The sequence below is a fragment of the Embiotoca jacksoni genome, unplaced genomic scaffold, assembly GCF_022577435.1.
Source record: "Embiotoca jacksoni isolate LCO1_2020_lvr unplaced genomic scaffold, fEmbJac1.0.p SCAF_1, whole genome shotgun sequence".
NCBI lineage: Eukaryota > Metazoa > Chordata > Actinopteri > Embiotocidae > Embiotoca > Embiotoca jacksoni.
The window spans coordinates 13,107,538-13,126,486 of record NW_027185229.1 but is presented as its reverse complement, the minus strand read 5'-3'; the positions used below and the strand labels follow the sequence as shown (position 1 = coordinate 13,126,486).

Sequence of the window (18,949 nt, the reverse complement as noted above, 5' to 3'; positions counted from 1 at the left end):
AGATTGGTCAATATGGACTTACAGACTTATGTATAAGAGTTATATAGGCTATATAAATATTTAATATATGCACACAACTAGTACCTCGTTCTTGCAGAGCATCAGATTGTCTGGCCCTGGTCAAACCTTTATTACAGATGGGACCACAGCTGTCTGTTTTCAAACACTAATACTCTTACAAACAGCATTAGAGAGTCAATGTTATTCATATGTATTTGGAAGAAAGAAAGAAATAGCCAGATCATTTTAAGAATATTTTATTACATCTGTGAGAATTTGCACCATCTCTTAGTAAACAGGTTAAATCACTAGTTACATTTTCAATCAGTATGTACAATGATATTAACACACAAAATTAGATAATCCTTAAAACTGCTCCTTGCAGAGCCTGCTCTACATTGCCATTTTTGTACAGCCTAACAACAGTTAAAGTTTTCTTTTAGATGGCTCATCTTGATCATTACCGAGCTTTGTGAAGTGTATGACGGAAATAACCACCTGATCATGAGTCATTAGTTGCGGCATTATGTAATGTAGTGAAAATCCCATAGGCTGCATTTTCTCATGCCGAGCTTGAGCCTGGAAAAGACACACTTCAGGCTCAAACTAACACATCAACACTTCGGGGGAAGCATGAACACAAATGAGGCCGTTTGGAAAAGAAAATCCATTTCACGGTCATATTTTTAATCAGGGAACAGGTCTGGGCATCAAACCTCATTACTTTTTAAGAGCCTGAAGCTCTGACTAGAGTACTGACTGGAGGAGCACAGTTGCTGTCTCGTCTTCTCAGATATTGTGATTTAAAGCTTGTTCAGATACGTGCATCAAAACAACATGAAACAATGGTGGATTTGAGAAAATGAAGACATTTTCTGAAAAATGTGTATATACACTCAATTAAAACTTATATCAGTCCTGGTGTTGTGTCAAACTCTTTTCCCCATCAATTTGGGTTTCCCTCCGCAATAACCTGAACCCAAACCAGTTACGTCGAAGATTACTAACCGTCGCCCAAACGAATCCCCACCCCACAAATCCCCACAAAGAGCAGCGCTATAGCAAACACGACGTAAACGGGAAATAAGAGTTTGACACAAGACCAGCGTCAACAAATGCCCAATCATACCCAGCACTCCTAAAACCCAGGAACTCATCTCAGTCTTCAACATTTGTCAAGTAAGTATAACATCAGCAAACATAAGGTCATTTATGAAAACTCTCTGTCCTAACTGAAAGCCGAACAGTGTGAAAAGATCAACTACATCTACTGAACCAGTCGTGGTACACAATCAAGTTGAAAAAGAACACGCAGAGATGCGGGATGTGACAACAGCGGCATCTCGTGTTCAGGACAGAAACTGTTCACCGACAACGATGTACCAACAAACTTAAACACGTACCATTGCCTGGTGTTGGGGAGTGCAACAAGGTGAGCCATGATTAAATACATAACCTAACAGGATTGTTAAAACATGTACAAAATAGAAATACACAATAAAACACCGCGGTGCACACTAGGACTGCACTTCATTAAAATGAGTTTCTTCATGGAAGGAGTTCTGTTTTTCCTCTATCGACTTTGCAGTGACCTGTTCACGATAGACACATCTACATGAATAATTTTACAAGCAAAAAAAACAAAAAAAAAAACGGCAAACTCAGTCAGGGTTTTAAGTACCTTGAAATAAAGCAGGTTCTGGCTTCCAATTTCACACACAGGGAAGAAAATAATGAACAACAAATGTCTGAAATGTATGTTGCAAATGAAAATGGTTTTTAAGGGCATATCCGCGAGGTGCTGTAGTATTGCTAAATGGAGGTACCTGAATGGTACACGTAATGTTTTTGTTGGGTCAACAACATCACAAGAGAGCGGTTGGTGCAGCACAGTAGCCTGAGGCAGAGACTGGTAGTGACTTATTAAACTCTCTTGATACTTGGTTTAAGTTGCGACCAAGGTTTTGTTCTAAAATGTGAAAAAAAATAATCATAAAGTCTAGTTTTCTGTGTTTTCAAAATACTGCTTGCTGTTAAGATTAAAAAAAATAAAAATAAAAAAAACCCAGTTACTTTAATACTTTGTGCAAGAGACCAGAAATATGACAATTCAGGATGTAGATTGGTCAGTATGGATAACTGCGCAGGTGCGCACACGCACGCACGCACGCACGCACGCACGCACACACACACACACACACACACACAAATCAGCATATACACAAAAAATTATAACCTCTGACCATACAGCAGCGACAAGCACACAAGGCATAAGAGGTACCGCTTCATAAGACTAACTCCGCAGGGAAAACAGTGACATAAAATCCCTATTTAATCTGTCAAATCAGGTTATCTGGCTGTATACCAGCTTTTCTTTTACATACTTGACTCCAGCACGTTATGTGGAAATCAAACACACACTCCGACTTCCTCTGTAGAAACAGGCCCGACTGTTCTCTTTTATATGTCCAGTCTTGTTTAGTCCAGGTTTGTTCAGTGTCCATGTACTGTCCTGTTTCTACAGTGAGCTAAGGGCCTCAAAGTGTTCGAGCTGTCAAATCAATGAAGCCTCCTTAGCAAACACCAAAAACAGAAAAGGTGCTGGGAAAGTGAACTTTAATGCCAACCAATCTCTTCTGATCCTTATTTTAAAATAGTAAAAAAAAAAAAACAAAAAAAAAAAACTAACTCTCACCCTCCTGCCTCAAAAAGAAGAGTCTGTCTATGTACCCATATGTCTATCCATTGCTCTCCTGATTTTCGGTTCAACCACCAGGGGGGGCTGTTCCTTAAATCCTCTCCCACCCCCATGCCTTTTGCAGTAACAATTTCTCCTCTGTCACAAGTCAGTGACTTTATTTTCCACAGCAGCGGCAATCTGCTGCAGTCTGTAACCGAGCTGCATCTTCTGAGCCGTGGTGTCTTCCTCCAGGGCCGTAATGATCTAGTGAGAGGACGATGAAGATGAGAAAAGATTGAGAAGATAGAAAGGAAAATCCCCTGGTGCCTCAGTGGTTTAGATGCAACTCGGTAGGTGTAGGTCTATAAACATGCAAAAATGTGCCTGGCTGTCTGGATCCACCTCTTTAGACTGTCAGGCTTTCTCTACAGTTTGAAAACAGAGATACTCAACCATTGCATGGACTGCTTATTTCTGTCACATGTCTTTTGGCATAAAGAAAACACCACATGGACATCTCTTGAGCATAGAGTTAAAGATACATTAGTGTAATTTACGGTCCATCATCTTTGAGATACATATGATATTCTTGTTAGTGGTATGCATATTATATGGCCAGTTTTTAAAAAGCTCAAAGTATTCATCAAATTATTTTACAATTTTAAACAGTGTCTGAAAATAACTTTAGTAATTCACAGTTTGAGGGAGAGGTATTTTTTGAGGGGTCCAAAGACCCCAAAATTCACAGAATTACTAAATATTTATACTTTAATTCTTGCAATTGAAACCAAAAACTATTACTCAACCATTAAATCTCCAAATGAGAAGAGATTTTGTTTAGACCTATTCCTTTTCCATTATTGGCACCCAAACTCCTCAATCATAATAAACTGGTACAATTACAACATTGCAGCTGCAGTTTATAATCTACGATTACCACCTCTCAATTGTAAGGCTCCGCCAACCCTTCTAGTTGCAGATTACATCCATGTTTGTCCAGACTCATATGACATCATTTTCAATAAACTGAAAATGTAATCATATTTCCTCAAAACCCTCTTTTGTTGGACCACTTTTTTTCATTACATTTGAAGATACAATAATGGACTACACAGCATGAAGGAATAAATTCCATTACAGTAGATGTTTGTCTGATAATGCTGTGTCCAAGTTTAAGGAAGGGATAACATGTTTATGTTCTTCAGTACCATGTGCCAAAACAGTGGAAGGCAGCTACGTCGACTTTATTCCCACACAAGTGGATCATCTTGTAGAAAACAATGCAGCCTCTCTGCGCACAACTCGAGATAATGTCGCCCCTCTGAAGAAGAGAGTCATGAACCAGATTCACAATTACTCTCTGTTAAGCAGGCAACGTGAAAGCTGGAAAGGAAATGGCGTTCCACTAATTTAGAAGAATTTCACCTGGCCTGCAACGATAGTCTAATATCATATAAGAAAGCTCTTCGTACGGCCTTTTACTTAAAACGTCTACTCTTGATCCAGCTGTTTTAGTAAACTACAGACCAATTTTCCAACCTGCCATTTATTTCTAAAATCCTTGAAAAAGTTGTTGCAAATCAACTCTGTGATCATTTACAAAGGAATGATCTGTTTGAAGATTTTCAGTCAGGCTTTAGAGTTCATCATAGCACAGAAACAGCACTGGTGAAAGTTACTAACGACCTTTTATTAGCCTCAGATAATGGACTCGTCTCTGTACTTGTTCTTCTGGACCTCAGTGCTGCTTTTGATACGATTGATTACATTATTTTATTACAGAGATTAGAAGATTTTACAAGGATAAAAGGAACTGCATTAGACTGGTTCAAATCCTACTTATCAGATAGACTCCAGTTTGTCCATGTCAACAATGAGTCTTCCAGACAAACAATAGTTAGTTATGGAGTTCCACAAGGCTCAGTGTTAGGCACAATACTTTTTATTTTGTACATGCTTCCATTAGGAGATGTCATCAGGAAGCACTGCATAAACTTCCATTGTTATGCAGATGACAGGCAGCTGTATCTTTCTATAAAACCAGATGAAACTAATCAGTTAGTAAAACTTGAAGCCTGTCTAAAAGACATAAAGGCCTGGATGACCAAAAACTTCCTGCTTCTAAATTCAGACAAAACGGAAGTTATTGTACTTGGTCCTAAACACCTCAGAAACTCTTGCTCTAATCACTTAGTTACCCTGGATGACATTGTCCTGGCCTCCAGCACCACTGTGAGGAACCTTGGAGTCATCTTTGATGAGGATTTGTCCTTTATCTACCATATACAGCAAGTCTCCTGGACTGCCTTCTTTCATCTACGTATTATTACTAAAATAATGAAAATCCTTCCTCAGCGTGATGCAGAAAGCAAATTCATGCATTTGTTACTTCCAGGCCAGATTATTGTAATTCCTTGTTGTTGGGATGTTCAAATTATTCATTAAAAGTCTTACAGTTGATCCAAAATGCTGCAGCAAGAGTACTGATGGGATTTAGCAAGACAGATCATATTTCTTCTGTTTTCGCTTCTCTTTATTGGCTTCCTGTTAAATCAATAATCAAATTTAAAATTCTCCTGCTGACTTACAAAGCTCTTCATGACCAGGCTCCATCTTATCTCAGAGATCCGACAGAACCATATCATCCTAACAGAGCACTTTGCTCTCAGAATGATGACCTGCTTGTGGTTCCTAGAGTTTACAGAAGTAGAATGGGAGGCAGAGCCTTCAGTTTTCAGGCTCCTCTCCTGTGGAACCAACCAGCTCCCAGTTTGTGTTCGAGAGGCAGACAAACTCTCTAGCTTTAAGGTTAGACTTAAAACTTTCATTTTTGATAAAGTTTATAGTTAGGGCTGGCTCAGCTGATCCTGAACCATCCCTTAGTTATGCTGTTATAGGCCGAGGCTTCTGGGGGAGCTCGTTATACACTGAGCTTCTTTCCTCTCACTTTCACTCTCTATACACTCATATCTCACCATCACATCTCCTTAACTTCATGCTTTTTCTCTCCCATAGTTTTTGCTTATTGTCTGTTGTCTCTCCATTCAGTTTCCTCACTCGTGTTTCTTTTCTTTCTTTTGCAGATGTCTCCGGCCATGGAGCTACATCTCTCTGCCCTGCGCTTGTCGGCCCCACCAACAGTTCATGTTTTGGATCTCTATGCTGTCCTTTTCTCTCTCTGCTCTCCTCTCACCCCAACCGGTCGAGGCAGATGGCTCCGCCCACCTCTGAGCCTGGTTCTGTCGGAGGTTTCTTCCTGTTAAGAAGCAGTTTTTCCTTCCCTCTGTTGGAGGGTTTTCTCCCTTAAAGAGGAGTTTTCCCCTCCTAGCTTATGTGGGAATTGTTGAATTGTTTCTCTGTATAATGTTGTAAAGTTTTGCTGTAAGGACTTTAATATGTTAAGTGCCATGAAATAACTTGTGTTGTGACTTGGCGCTATATAAATGAAATTGAATTGAATTTTAAAGAATCCCTATGTGTTCACAGACTTGGCCAATTGAGCCGATTCTGATATAACACAAAGTCGCAGCCTTGATAGCAGACAATTCTAAAATGTGAGTCTTCCCCTCGACAGCACAGAGGACCTATGATTGCCATGATTGTTCATGGCAGTGTCAAAGTGGACACCCAGGATTAGTGTTATCACATCAGTATCTGACCAAATTTGAAATTAAGTGCCCGAGTTATCGCATGGCGCTGACTAGAATAGGATGGCTGTGAGGTCACAGTGACATTAACCTTTGACAATAAAAATCATATAAGTTCATCATTAAGTCCAAGTAAACATTTGCGCTGTATTTGAGAGAAGTCCCTCAAAGCCTTTCTGAAATTTCATATTTACAATATTGAAACAAGTCACAGTGACCTTTGACCATTCAAATCTAATCAGTTCATCCTTGAGTCCAAATTAAATTTTTTGCCATATTTGAAGAAATTCCACCAAGGCATTCTTTGGGTCTTTACAAGAATGGAACAGATGTGAGGTCAGTGACTTTCACCTTTGACCACCAAAATCCAATTTAGTTCATCCTCGACTGAGTGAACATAGTGAATGTTTGTGCCACATTTGAATAAATGTCCTAAAATTTTCTCTAATTTGGACCTTGCAGTGAAATATTGAAAGTTTCACCACTAACTGAAATGGAGTCATGTCAAATAATCATTTTCAAATGTGACAAAGAGCCCCAACACTGTTTTTTTGTTGTTGTTGTCGTAAGGGGTCAGAAGCTAAAAGGCAGTGAACCACTGCTTTCGTTGTGTGTTGTATCTTATAAACGCAACTTTTTTTCTTTTGTTCCTGAATGAATATACTTGGTTACATTCATCCGATGCACAAAACAAAACTTTTAAGCGGGAGTTTTGAGTAAATAATTCATACTGACCTACAGCATTTTGTGTATGAAATGTTTTTTTGTTTTTTTATTCTAAGCCATTCCGTTTTTATTGTAAGCCATTCTCCTCAGCGCACGTCATCATGTATTTCTATCGTGCTATGATGTACTGTTCCACTTCTACTGGCTGGTATGAGTGATAAACGCACCTGGTCGTAGTATTTGTTGATGTACTTGTAGAGCTCGTGCAGTGCGACCAGGTAGTTGAGCTCTCCGGAGTAGTTCTAAAACACAAAGGATTCAGGTGAGATGTCACACTGTGCACAAGTGTACAACATGTCTCCGTTCTGTGAACTGTGGATGTACTCACCCTGGACAATTCAGCCAGAGCAGAGTTCATCTCCTGGTCGCTGGCCGAGATAGTCTGCCTGATGTCGGCGTAGTACCTGCAATGTCCATTGTAGTAATCAACACTTTATGAAGTGAATGCAAGCATTCTTATTCACACAAAACCTAGGATCAGCTGCTTACAGAAAAGCATTTTCGATGAAAACATAATCTTTTTGTGCGAGTTACATGGCAAACTGGAGTCACGCGAGTAGTTGTATGCCTCCGCTAATCACTTAAGTTGCCGTTTACGTCCGTGGGACGAACGTGAGGTCACAGTGACCTTTCACCAGCAAAATCGAATCAATTCATCTTTAAGTCCAATTGAAAATTTGTGCCAGATGTGAAAAAAAAAAAAAAAAAAAAAATCCCTCAAGGCACTTGTGGGAGATCATGTTATTGAGAATAGGAAGGACAGATGGCTCGACAATCCAAAATCATTAAGACCCGGGTCACTGCTGTCGCCAGCTGGGACGTATAAATATGGGATCATTTTATTCCAAATCATATTTTGAAACACATCTTTTTATTGTTAGCTAAGGAGCTGTTCTGGAATCAGTTTTAATCCAAATATAAGGTTTAGGCTGAAGCTGTGCCAACCTTTCCACCATCTGTTTGTAGCGGGGGATGTCTCTGGCATACAGCAGCTTGTTGATGGGAGAATCCTGTTCAAAAAGAGAAGAAAAAATGGATTCAAAGACAGAAGTAGCAGCAGGCTCGCTTATGTTGATGTTAATTCCATTCAAGGCAACTGGAACACCGTCACTCGACTGCAGCTTGCTCAATACTCCCTCAAAAGGTTGTGCCAATTCAATCTTTTCTTTTACTTCATTCTCATCTAGAAAGAGATTTTTGTTGGCAGAACAAAACCAGCAGACAAAGACTACTCACCCGCCCGAGCTTGTGCTCCGCAATGGTGCAGGAGTCCATGAAGGTCTGGGAAATGACAGAGAGAACGGCGTCCACATGGTCCGAGGCCTGAACGTCAAAGATAAACTGAGGGTTCTTCACTATGTTGATCCAAAAACGCAGAGGAAGACTGGGGAAACAGGGGTGGTGTGAATATTATACCAATCGGAAAGACTCATTTGTGGTTTCTACTGTCCCCGTCCTCCTCGACTCTTCTAACTGCCAGCCTTTCTGCGTCAGTTTATAAATGTACCTGTTGGTCTTCCAAATGTGAATCGTCTCTGGGTCAGAAATGCCATGCTGTCCCGCCTGGTCATCCAGTAGGTCAAAGAAGTATTTGACAGCCAGCGGGACAGGACGGCTGGTGCTAAGGATCACCGTGAACAGATCGTCGACAAACTTCTGCAGCGTCCCCTGAGAAACGTAAGAGGAGGAAGAGTCAAACATAACGTGTGAAGATTCTGCCTTGCAAACTTAGTAACTACACAAGTTGGGAGAAAAAAAAAAAAAAAAAATCGGTTTGTGGTTTTAAGACTCTTAGTAACAGTGTGGAACAGATGTTTATCCTGTCAAAACTTTGTCTTTAATTTTGGTTGAAAAAAACACCTTGCATAAAATAAAATCTTTTATAAAAAAAAAGCAAACTTTGGATCCTGCGCTTTATGTTTGGACAATATGTGCAGTTAAATGAAGGATACGTGAACACATTTTTTTTTCTTTGTCCATTTGAATGTCAAGCTTACTAAATTAATCTTTAAATACAACCCCATTTCTAAAAAAAAGTGGGAAGCTGTGTAAAATGTAAATAAAAACAGAATGCGATGATTTGTAAATCCCATGAACCCATATTTAATTGCAAATAGACCAAAGACAACATATCAAATGTTGAAATTGAGAAATCTGATTGTTTTATTAAAAATATGTGCTCATTTTGAATGAGTAACACGTCTCAAAAAAAAGTTGGGACGGGGGAATGTTTACCACCGTTCTCCATCTCCTCTTCTTTTTAAAACACACTGAAATCTCCAGCAACTTGTCTCCTCAGTTCCCAAATGTAAGTGAAATGTTGTCAGATTCTTGTGTGTTATAGGATTTCGGTTGCTCAACAGTTCAGGGTCTCCTTTGTCGTATTTTTTTCATTTAATGGTGCGCAAATGTTTTTAAAATGGGTGACAGGTCTGGACTGCAGGCAGGTCAGTTTAGCAACCGGACCGTTCTACTGGAGAACCATGCAGTTGGAATACGTGCAGAATGCGGTTTGGTATTGTTTTGCTGAAATTAGCAAGGCTGATCCAGGCAACATCTTTTTGCATGGCAGCATATGTTTCTCCAAAACCTGTATATATCGTTCAGCATTCATATTTCCCTCCCAGATATGCAAGGTAGCCATGCTATGTGCATTAATGCATCCCTGTACCATTACAGATGCTGGGATTTCAACTGAGCGCTGATAACAAGCTGGAGGTTCTCTCTCCTCTGTAACCTGGAGGATGCAGCGTCAATGATTCTTAAAAAGGAATCCGAGACCACAGGACTGTTTTCCACTTCACCTCAGTTCATCTAAAATGAGAAAGCACTTCTTTGCATGTTTCTGGATCATCTTCATATATAGTTTCTTCTCTGCATGGTAGATTTTTAACCAGCATATGTGGATGCAGCGATAAACTGTGTTCACAGACAATAGTTTTCAGAAGTGTTTCTTTGGCCAAACAATGTTTTCCACTACGGAATCGTGGCTATCTTTAATGCATGTGAGGGCACAAAGATCCCAGCCATCCAATCCTGGTTTTCTTCCTTATCCATTGTGTAGAGAAATTTCTCCAGATTCTCTGAATCTTTTAATTATTTAGTGCTGAAGATGATGAAATCCCCAAATTCTTTGTAATTTTACATTGAGGAACATTACTTTTTAAATTGTCACGCCATTTCCCCCACACAGTCTTATTACAGAGTGGCGACCCTCTCACCATCTTCACTGAGACTCTGCCTCTCTGAAATGCTCTTTTTTTTAATACCCAATAATGTTACTGATCTGTTGCCAATTAACTTAATTAGTTGTGAGATGTTCCACCAGGTGTTGTTGTGTTTTTTTTTTTTTTTTTTTAGCTTTACACAACTTTTCCAGTCTTTTATTGCCCCTGTCCCAACATTTTTGAGATGTGTTCCTTGCATTAAAATAAAAATGAGCACGTTCCATAAAACAATACAAATTTCTCAGTTTTAACATTTGCCGTGTTCTTTTGTCTATTTTCGGTGAAATATGAAACGCCATGTTTCAACAAGTGCACAGAAACCTGACCGTGTGCGTATTTGTGCGTGTGTACATTTGCATGCGTGTGCTTTGCAGTGTACCTTCATGGACAGCAGGCGGGTCAGGTAGATCTCAGGGATGGCCTTGGCCCTTTCTCTCTCTCGCAGGCTGCCTCGGCGGTGTTTTGGCAATTCAGGCTCCTCACTGGCCTTCACCAGATGCCACAGCCTCACTCCACCTTCATCTGCATCCTCCAGCATTGGAGTCTCTGTACAATTTTTTTTTTTTTTTTTTTTTTTTTTTTTTTTAAAGTAAATATAATTCAATTACCATCATTGCCCCGTTTCAGCTTCAGCTACCACACAAAAGATCTTACAGTTTTCTGTTTTCAATGAAAGAAATCAAGGTACTTACTGTTAATATTACAAAACTGACATCAACAAAACTAAGGTTTCAGTAGAAGGTTAAATACGGAAATAGGTTTTGCAGCTTAAGTACTTCAACTCAAGGGGCTTTTTCTGATCTCCAGATTGATCAGCAGCTCATTTACACATTCCTCCATCTTTTACTTCACATTCCATGTACACATATTCTGAGGTGTCCGTTACACCATCCTGTTTTGTGTAAACAATGTTTCATGGCAGGAACAAATAACACCGTTATGAAGCCTTCTCTAATTTTCAGTGGAAAAATATTGACCAATAATAATAAGCCAATCAATCCTAAAACAAGTGGGAGCTTTTGATGGCAAACGTAACAGCAGCACATGTTACAAATGCCTACATAGAAACATCCAGTGTCTAATAGTCAGAAAAAAAAGCAGAAATGTTTTGAAATGTTTTTTCCCTTAAACTTGTTTTTCAGCTAAACTTGACCGTGATAAAAAAAAAATTAAAAAAAACTTCAGATTAATTATTTCAAGGGAACTCACTCTCTCCTGCTATGTAGTCGTGATTGTCATGGTGAATGTGTTTGGTGTGGCGAGAGACCAGCGCTACTGTTGCACCATCTGGGACCTGACGAGCAACAAAAAAATGTCCATTAACAAAATTTTTACCAAAACACCATCTTTTCCTTTTGCCATCTGAAAGATAGTGTTGCATGCTTTTACACAGCATTAGATACAAAATTCTGACCTTGTAATGTTGTAACGTGTTGAGGCGTTTCCAGTTGCCCTGAACCACAGATGTCAAGTCCTCGTCTGACAGGATGAGATGACCGGCAACACCAGACCTCCACTCTGAACAAGAGACAAGCAGCTGTTCCATCAGCACAGTATTTGTATACATATGACATGGTTGCTGGTAACCATGACAAAACCTTGTGCTTGACTAAATGTGTTTAATTTACAATAGAATATGAGCATGCACATATTCATGTCCTTTCCACTAGTAAATCCAGTAGAAGTTTTGGCTCCTATAATGACATTAACAGCACACACTGACCTTTTAAGGTACTCTATGGAGTTTCTGACCTCTTGTAGTATGTCGGCCCCTGTGCACATGTATACCTCAATATATAGTCCTTCCTCTATCCTCCAATGGCATAACACTATTCCACCGATCACCAACAAATACAGTAATGAAACAGTATTGGCAGGAAAGGGTGGAAAAAGGTGACAGACTGACCCATAAACTTTGCTTCTATTTATTTTTGTGTTGCTGTAGGGGGCGCCACCGCTCAACAAATATAAAAAGAAAACCCTTAAAGGCAAATTTACAAGTTCAGAATTAGTCTAACTACACTGTCAGAGGAAATGTGTGAGCTGGGAGCAGCAAAAATATGGAGTGACCTTTTTCCACACAAGTTCATTAATTTAAGTAAATGTAGGTAAGTAAATTGTCTTCGAGAGTTGAAAACCCAGAATGTATTTAACCAAAAACTTGAAACTGCTCTGAATGTCAGGTATATGATGTGGTGTGTGTGTAGATTCTCACCCAGGTCCAGTGAGTCGACATGAGGCCGGTGTGAGAAGGATGTGCCTTTGTACACCTGATCCAGCAGCTTCTCTTTTACTTGTGTGATGGTATCACAGTCCAGCACTTTGGAAGGCACTGGCGGTGTCTCATTCAGTCCTCCACCTTGCACCAACACATTCAGGGTCTGCAGGCGGAAGGGGGGGTTAGTGAAAGAATGAAAGGGGGAGGGGGGGGGGGGATTGGTGTTGGAAAAAATACAACCTCCTAAAGGTCATGGAGATCTTTCATTAGGAGCTGGTGAATGTTTAGTTTAAAAGTCTGGGTTGTCCTCACCAGGGTCTTGTACTCCACGTCTTCTCGCAGCAGGCGGTTGTCATTGAGGGTGTACTTGGCCTTCCCGGTCACAGCATCAACGGGGCCTTTATCTACCTGGTGCTTTATGGCCCTGAACAGCATGTACAGAGACTCCCCCGCTGAGTCCTACACACACACACGCACACGTCGATTACTACTGGCCAAACACACTCAGCAGGAGAGAATGGAGGGCTCAGATGACAAGGACATTCTTTTACCTACTTTAAATCAGTGGCTTGTAACTTTGTGCCAAAGAGGCTGACAAGGATGCAGACGGTCATTCTACAAATTCAAACCGAAAACCTAGACTTCGTATTTTTTCAGAAATTCTTCAACTATCGACTGAAGGTCAGTCGATCGCCTGTTTTCGTTACAATGTCCTTCAGTATGTATTTAATACATCTATTTCCTTTGGCACTTCATATATGTCTGCACATTAATCAGCTATTTAAGTTACACTGTTAAAGTTACAATGGACTGTTACATCTGCGATATTATATATTATTTACAACTGTTGTTTTAGTGTGTGGATTCTCTGTCTTTAGAGCCTGTTACCAGGCTCAGAGCAATTTTACAATTGTTCCGAGTCGCCTTTTTATAATTTTTTCAACTTTTTTGGGTCAATTTGTTCTGATTATTGTAGGTGACTATTTGAGCTAGGCCATTTCTGGACATACTGGTTGGGGGACTTCTCCTCTGTTTTTTCACCATGGCATTACTTCATTCATTCATTCAACAATATTACTGTTGCCCAACAACTCCAGAGTGGTATTTCTTACTCCAAGGAGTAGTTGATGACACTGAAACTGGCAGGCATGGCTACCAGAACTGCAACAGTGGACATCCTGAAGAGATCAGGAGGATAACACTCAGGAGGACAAATGAAGGAGTGCCTGGGAGTGCACTTGGACAGCAAACTGGACTGGACCAGAAAATCTCACAGTAATGAGCCTGTGGTGACCAGAAAAAGCCCGATGGTGGATGACACCAAACCACTCAACAAACGTATTCAGACGGCCTGAGGGAGGAGCTGGACAATCTGCATTCAGTCGGAAAGAATTTTGTCAAAACTCCTTTTCCTCATGAATAACGTCTTCCCTCGCTACACGGTGTACACAGTAGCCAAATGAGAACATTCAGTCAAGAGACTCGACCCGGGACACAGGATGTTAGATCACACTTCACAGCTGCAGCTTGCTTTCGTGTGTGTGCGCGTACACACACCGGCAGCATGTCTCCAGCGGTGCTGCTGCTGCCAGTCCAATCATTAAATCATTGAGTTTCCCTTTTATAACGGCCATTAGTATTGAATGTTTGAGGTCTGATAAGTGACGAGTAATAATAAAAAAAAGTAGACGTGTGCTTTTTGATTACCTTTGTTCAGAGTAAGATACACTGTTACTGATACAGCAGTTAACATGAGCGACAAAATAAAAAAACATGATGGAACACGCACACACTGCACACGCCACGCGGGAGTGTGTCGCATGGCTTGGAAAAACCAAATGCTCCGCTGAACGTCACAGGAAATCCTTCCTTTCTGTAGTCGGAGAGTTTTATAATTCCGTCTCTTATTGGGGAAGTTGTATAAATTTGCAACTTCTACAAAAACGTAGTTGTTATTGTCAATTGAACCGAGAACATAGGGATCGCTCACTGTCACCACACCTTATCAATGAATCTGCCCTGCCTTCTTACAGTTGTTACCCCACTGCTTTGTTTTGTTTCTTTTGTTTGATTGCTGATATTAGCTCTTAGTGTGAAATTGTTTATGGCTCTGTTTCTCTCCTTACTGTATTTGTTACTTATTACAGACTGAAAACATTTCTAAACTTAAAATTTCAAAAATAAAATTATTTAAAAAAAAAAAACTTAAAGGAAGCTATATGGAAAATAGATTTATCGGTCGGTATATGATGGATTTTTGGGGACAGACTGGCAACTTAATCCCTTTAAAATGAATCGACAGAATAAAATGTCAGAAAATTCAAGGACTCTTACTTTCTTAATCTGCTGTAAATACATAATGCGTTTGGTCTGAATGGTGTTAAATCATTATAAGACAGTTCAATGGAACAGGTTTCTTCTCAGGACAATTTTAACAACATATGGAATATAAAGCATCTTACGCACCTTTTATAACCATGTTCTAACCAGTCATCATCTACTCAAACAAGGATCAGATCCTGTTAAATCTTACGTATTGAAAAGCAAAGTATCACTCAGCAGTTTTGACTGAAATAACATTTCATCATGTTGTTGCCTCAGAAATATAAAATTCTTTCTAATGTGTTGACTGACCCTGAGGAAAGCGTAGAGGCAGATGGACATCCAGTTGGTCAGCAGCTTCTCCACCACTGTCTCCGTTCTGCAAAGAAACACACACACACACACACAGTATCGTCAGCAGCATAGGAAAACATTTTCAAGCCTACGACCACAATCCGAGTCTTTACTCCTCTTACCTTCGCAGCATCAGTTTGGGGTTCTTGGCAACGTACTGCTCCACCAGGTCGTTCAAAAGAGTCTTGAGGATGTCTGTGAAATACTCCAGTTTGCCATGAAGCGCCACGGTCAGCAGCGAAGCCACGTAGGCTCGGTCTCTGGGAGAGAAGGTCCGTTGGCTCTCCAGAGTATGAATGAACTGAGAAGAGGAGAAGGGGTTAATTAAAACTTTGCTTCAAAGAGCATGTGTTCTCCGCAGACCTTCCTTTTAGCTGTGAAGCGGATGGTGACGATGAATACCTTGGTGAGGAAGAGTTTACTGTTGAGCAGGTTGGACAACTGCACCAGGCCCTGCTCTACCGTCTGTCGCCGACACTCCTGAACATCCAGGTCTCGCCTCAGTGGAGATTCCCGGTGGCCGGGGAAGAAAATGCGCTCCGCATACATCCGGTAGTCAAGGAAGGGGATGCCCGAGCCCACCAGATCGCTGGACATGTCCATCATCTCCGTCATTAGGTCTGGACCAGGGTGAAGAAAGAGGGGTGAAAGGTCAGAAAGTGAAGCAGCAAGCCCTTTTTGTCCTCAGCTTTTCGTACTTATTATTTTCAAAGTGCATGCTTGGAACCGAACCAGGAGGTGCAAGCCGGTAAATACTGATGCTGGAAAGAGCTGGCTAACTAAAAATAAACTCCCTTGCATTCGCCATGTGGGATATAAGGGACAGTTCATCCAGGGGATGCGATGTAATGTGATCATTTCATCGGGTAAAAACAAACTTATTTGTGCTTTCGTCTCTCTCCTCCCAACCTCCTCCTTTTCTTACCTGCTCTCTCCTTTATCACGTAGCTTCGGTCTGCTCATGCTGGTACAAAACTTTACCTGTGAACTCTTTCTTGCAGCGGTCTCTAACGCTGGTCTCCAGGTTCTCCAGTTGGATCTGGACCTTCTTGTAGTCCCTGAGAGCCTGCTTACTCTTTCTCCTGACAGACGGCAACGCAGACAGGAACAGAGGGGCCGGGCGGGGATAGAGGAGAGAGGGCAAAAAAATCAGGTGAAATTGTGAAAGAGTTGACTCGAGCAATTTAACTGGACAAACCCCCACCAGCAAGGATCAAGAGTTAATCGTGCGGACATGCCGGGTAATGACTGAAGCACTGGCTGATTTGGTAACACCTTGAAGTGACTATGTTGATCCTAAAGTTAATGTGGCTCTTTTGAAAACGCTGTGACTTTGCTCAAACTTCAGGACCAAATCAAAGTGCCACAATGACCCACTTGTGACACATGCACAAGTGTTTTACTTACTGCTGTGCTGCACGGAAGCGGCTCGCTTGCGTGTGTGCGCGTGTCCGTGCCAGCAGCCGGCTGCTGCTTCTTCCAGTCCTGTCATTGAAACTCTTTCACTTTGATATTGGCCATCAGTCATCAAATGTTTGAGGTCCAACATTGATCAGTTGTAAACATAAAGCGGGCGCGTAAATTTTGTTTAACCTCGTTCAGAGCGAGACACGGAGACGCAGACTAGAGATAGAGAGAGGGAGCATTATACAAAAAAAAAAAGAAGTTGCCCTTAACCTGTTAAATTATCGCCTTAATAGAATTAAGAGCATACAATAACTTTTTGCCATGATCATTTAGTGCACATATGATCACAGATCTATTTCCTGTGGATTTTGGTTAGGAATTGCGCAGGGCACACGTGAAAAATAGGCGTCGGGTTTGTTCTCTAAATGATGCACCTCGTGTCTAATGCAGGCCGTGTGGCTGCTTAAGCCTGCTAACATGGGTGTTGGAATAAAATTTAAAAAAAATCGAGACACCACGCACACGCCACGATGACAGCGTGTCCCGGGCCTCAATGTCAGATAGACTGAGTTAAACTGAACAAGTAACACCAAGTTACTAAGTGGGCGGTCCACTGTACAGAAGAGGTGCCACGAGCCAGAATTGGCACCCGGTGCGCAAGAGAGATAGTATGTTCCTACTGTAGAACTGAGGAGAGTTGGAAAAATAGTATCAAGAAGGAAGGCTTCTACAGAGTGTATCATCGATGGGTTTTAAAATGCATTTTGCCATTGAACTGATGAATGTGAACTTGAGGGGGAACTCACCCTTTCTTCTCGCCAAGAATGCACTAATACCTGTTCTCATAATTTTCATTTCATTATTATTGCATACAGAATTGACCGCATTATGGAGTCCAGAGTAGTATTAGCATTCAATGTTAGAATGTTCCTTTAGGACTTTTTTTGCTCATCATTTTGTAGATGTTTTGCTGAATATTTTGTCCATGCAGCTGGCATAGAGGGAAACAGAGGTTGTGTGCGCGCGCTTCTGGTTTTGTTAATATCTTTGTACTAAACTGGTTTCTTTATTAAGGTCTGTTTAGCAACATAATACCTTTAACTTAGTTATAGTAAAAACTGATTAGATTGTGTGTCATTTTTCTTTTTCTGTATTCGATTCGCAAGTGACAAGTAACACAACTCGGTAAACAAGCAAACACACAGACCACCCACTGACCTGTAGATGAGCACAATGATGAGGACAATGAGGGCCACTATGGAGGCCCCAACCCCAACTCCAATCTGAGCCTCCATTGGGAACGTGGATAGGCTGAGGTTGTCATATTGAACTTTGCCCAGAGAAAAGTTCAGGTTTCCCATTTTGACCTGAAACACACAACACACCCTTTTAATAATAATAATTTTTTTTTTAAAAAGGGATTTCAAATAGCAGTGCTACCATCAGTTCCTCACACACTGCAGTTACAACTTGCTAATAAGGCTTAAAGACTTTTCAGTGGTTTTAAAAATAAAAGCGTTTTGTACTCACAGTGAATTCAGGCAGATTATCAGAGCCCTCACGTTTCTTGCCATTTGGTCCCGGTGCAGGTTGCTGAGGTGGTGGCTCACAGTACAGATGGTTTCTGGTCAAGGTTTTCACAGCACACACGCCCTCTCCAACCAACACCACCACCTCATCCTTTGTGATGGCCAGGTCCAGGTTTTCCCCCTAAGAACACATGGAGATTGAACTTGTAGTTTATATCAACTTTCTTAGTGTAGTTTTTATGTTCATCTTTTTCGGTCCCAACTGTATACACCTGGTTTTATAAGCTGAACTGTCATGTTCTTTGTTCACATTGCAAAATAGTGTTGCTGCTCAGAAAGGCTGTGACCGCAGGCCATTATAAACCTGCAATGAATTCGAGCATTCGCCCAAGGCTGTGTTAGCACTTCTCTACATTTTTAGACAGGTAGTTCTATTTTGGCAAACTAGTCTTTTAGTCGGACAACTGTTGCTCCAGTGTGACATTTCCAAAATGTATTGGACGGCTTAGCATGTAATTTGTAACAAACACGCTTGCGGGTTATCAGATGACAAATCTTGACTGATTTTTCGTCTAGATGATGAAGTCAAGTTAAATTTAAACATGCTAATGTTTAAATGTTAGTATTTGAAAATGCCACTGTTAGTGACTGTAACATAACAGTAAGCATGTTAGCATTTTTTTTTTTTTTTTTTTTTTTTTTTTAGCCTGCAGCAAAAATCAAAGCTATGTCTAACACCACATGAAGTGAGCACAACGTTGGCATCCATTTATACAAAGGAAGTAACACTCGATTTCTCTAAAAGAAATATCAGTTGTGATGTATGAAGACCCAGATGA

At 40.7% G+C, this 18,949-nt stretch overlaps 1 protein-coding gene across 1 annotated transcript in view; it reads right to left on the bottom strand.

Moving 5' to 3' along the window:
* Positions 1-244: 244 nt before the first annotated feature.
* The window catches only part of plxnb1b (plexin b1b), a 110,524-nt gene continuing 91,819 nt past the window's right edge, over positions 245-18,949 (bottom strand). Inside the window, exons 23-39 of the mRNA XM_069172623.1 lie at positions 18,112-18,291; positions 17,800-17,948; positions 16,156-16,256; positions 15,577-15,794; positions 15,297-15,475; positions 15,133-15,199; positions 12,811-12,957; positions 12,496-12,661; positions 11,695-11,798; positions 11,490-11,574; positions 10,660-10,826; positions 8,561-8,721; positions 8,290-8,437; positions 7,999-8,063; positions 7,382-7,457; positions 7,221-7,295; positions 245-2,944 (exon numbers count right to left, since the gene is read on the bottom strand). Coding sequence (XP_069028724.1) covers positions 2,840-2,944; positions 7,221-7,295; positions 7,382-7,457; positions 7,999-8,063; positions 8,290-8,437; positions 8,561-8,721; positions 10,660-10,826; positions 11,490-11,574; positions 11,695-11,798; positions 12,496-12,661; positions 12,811-12,957; positions 15,133-15,199; positions 15,297-15,475; positions 15,577-15,794; positions 16,156-16,256; positions 17,800-17,948; positions 18,112-18,291 — 2,193 coding nt within the window. The 3' untranslated portion in view covers positions 245-2,839. The remainder of the gene's footprint in view (positions 2,945-7,220; positions 7,296-7,381; positions 7,458-7,998; positions 8,064-8,289; positions 8,438-8,560; positions 8,722-10,659; positions 10,827-11,489; positions 11,575-11,694; positions 11,799-12,495; positions 12,662-12,810; positions 12,958-15,132; positions 15,200-15,296; positions 15,476-15,576; positions 15,795-16,155; positions 16,257-17,799; positions 17,949-18,111; positions 18,292-18,949) is intronic.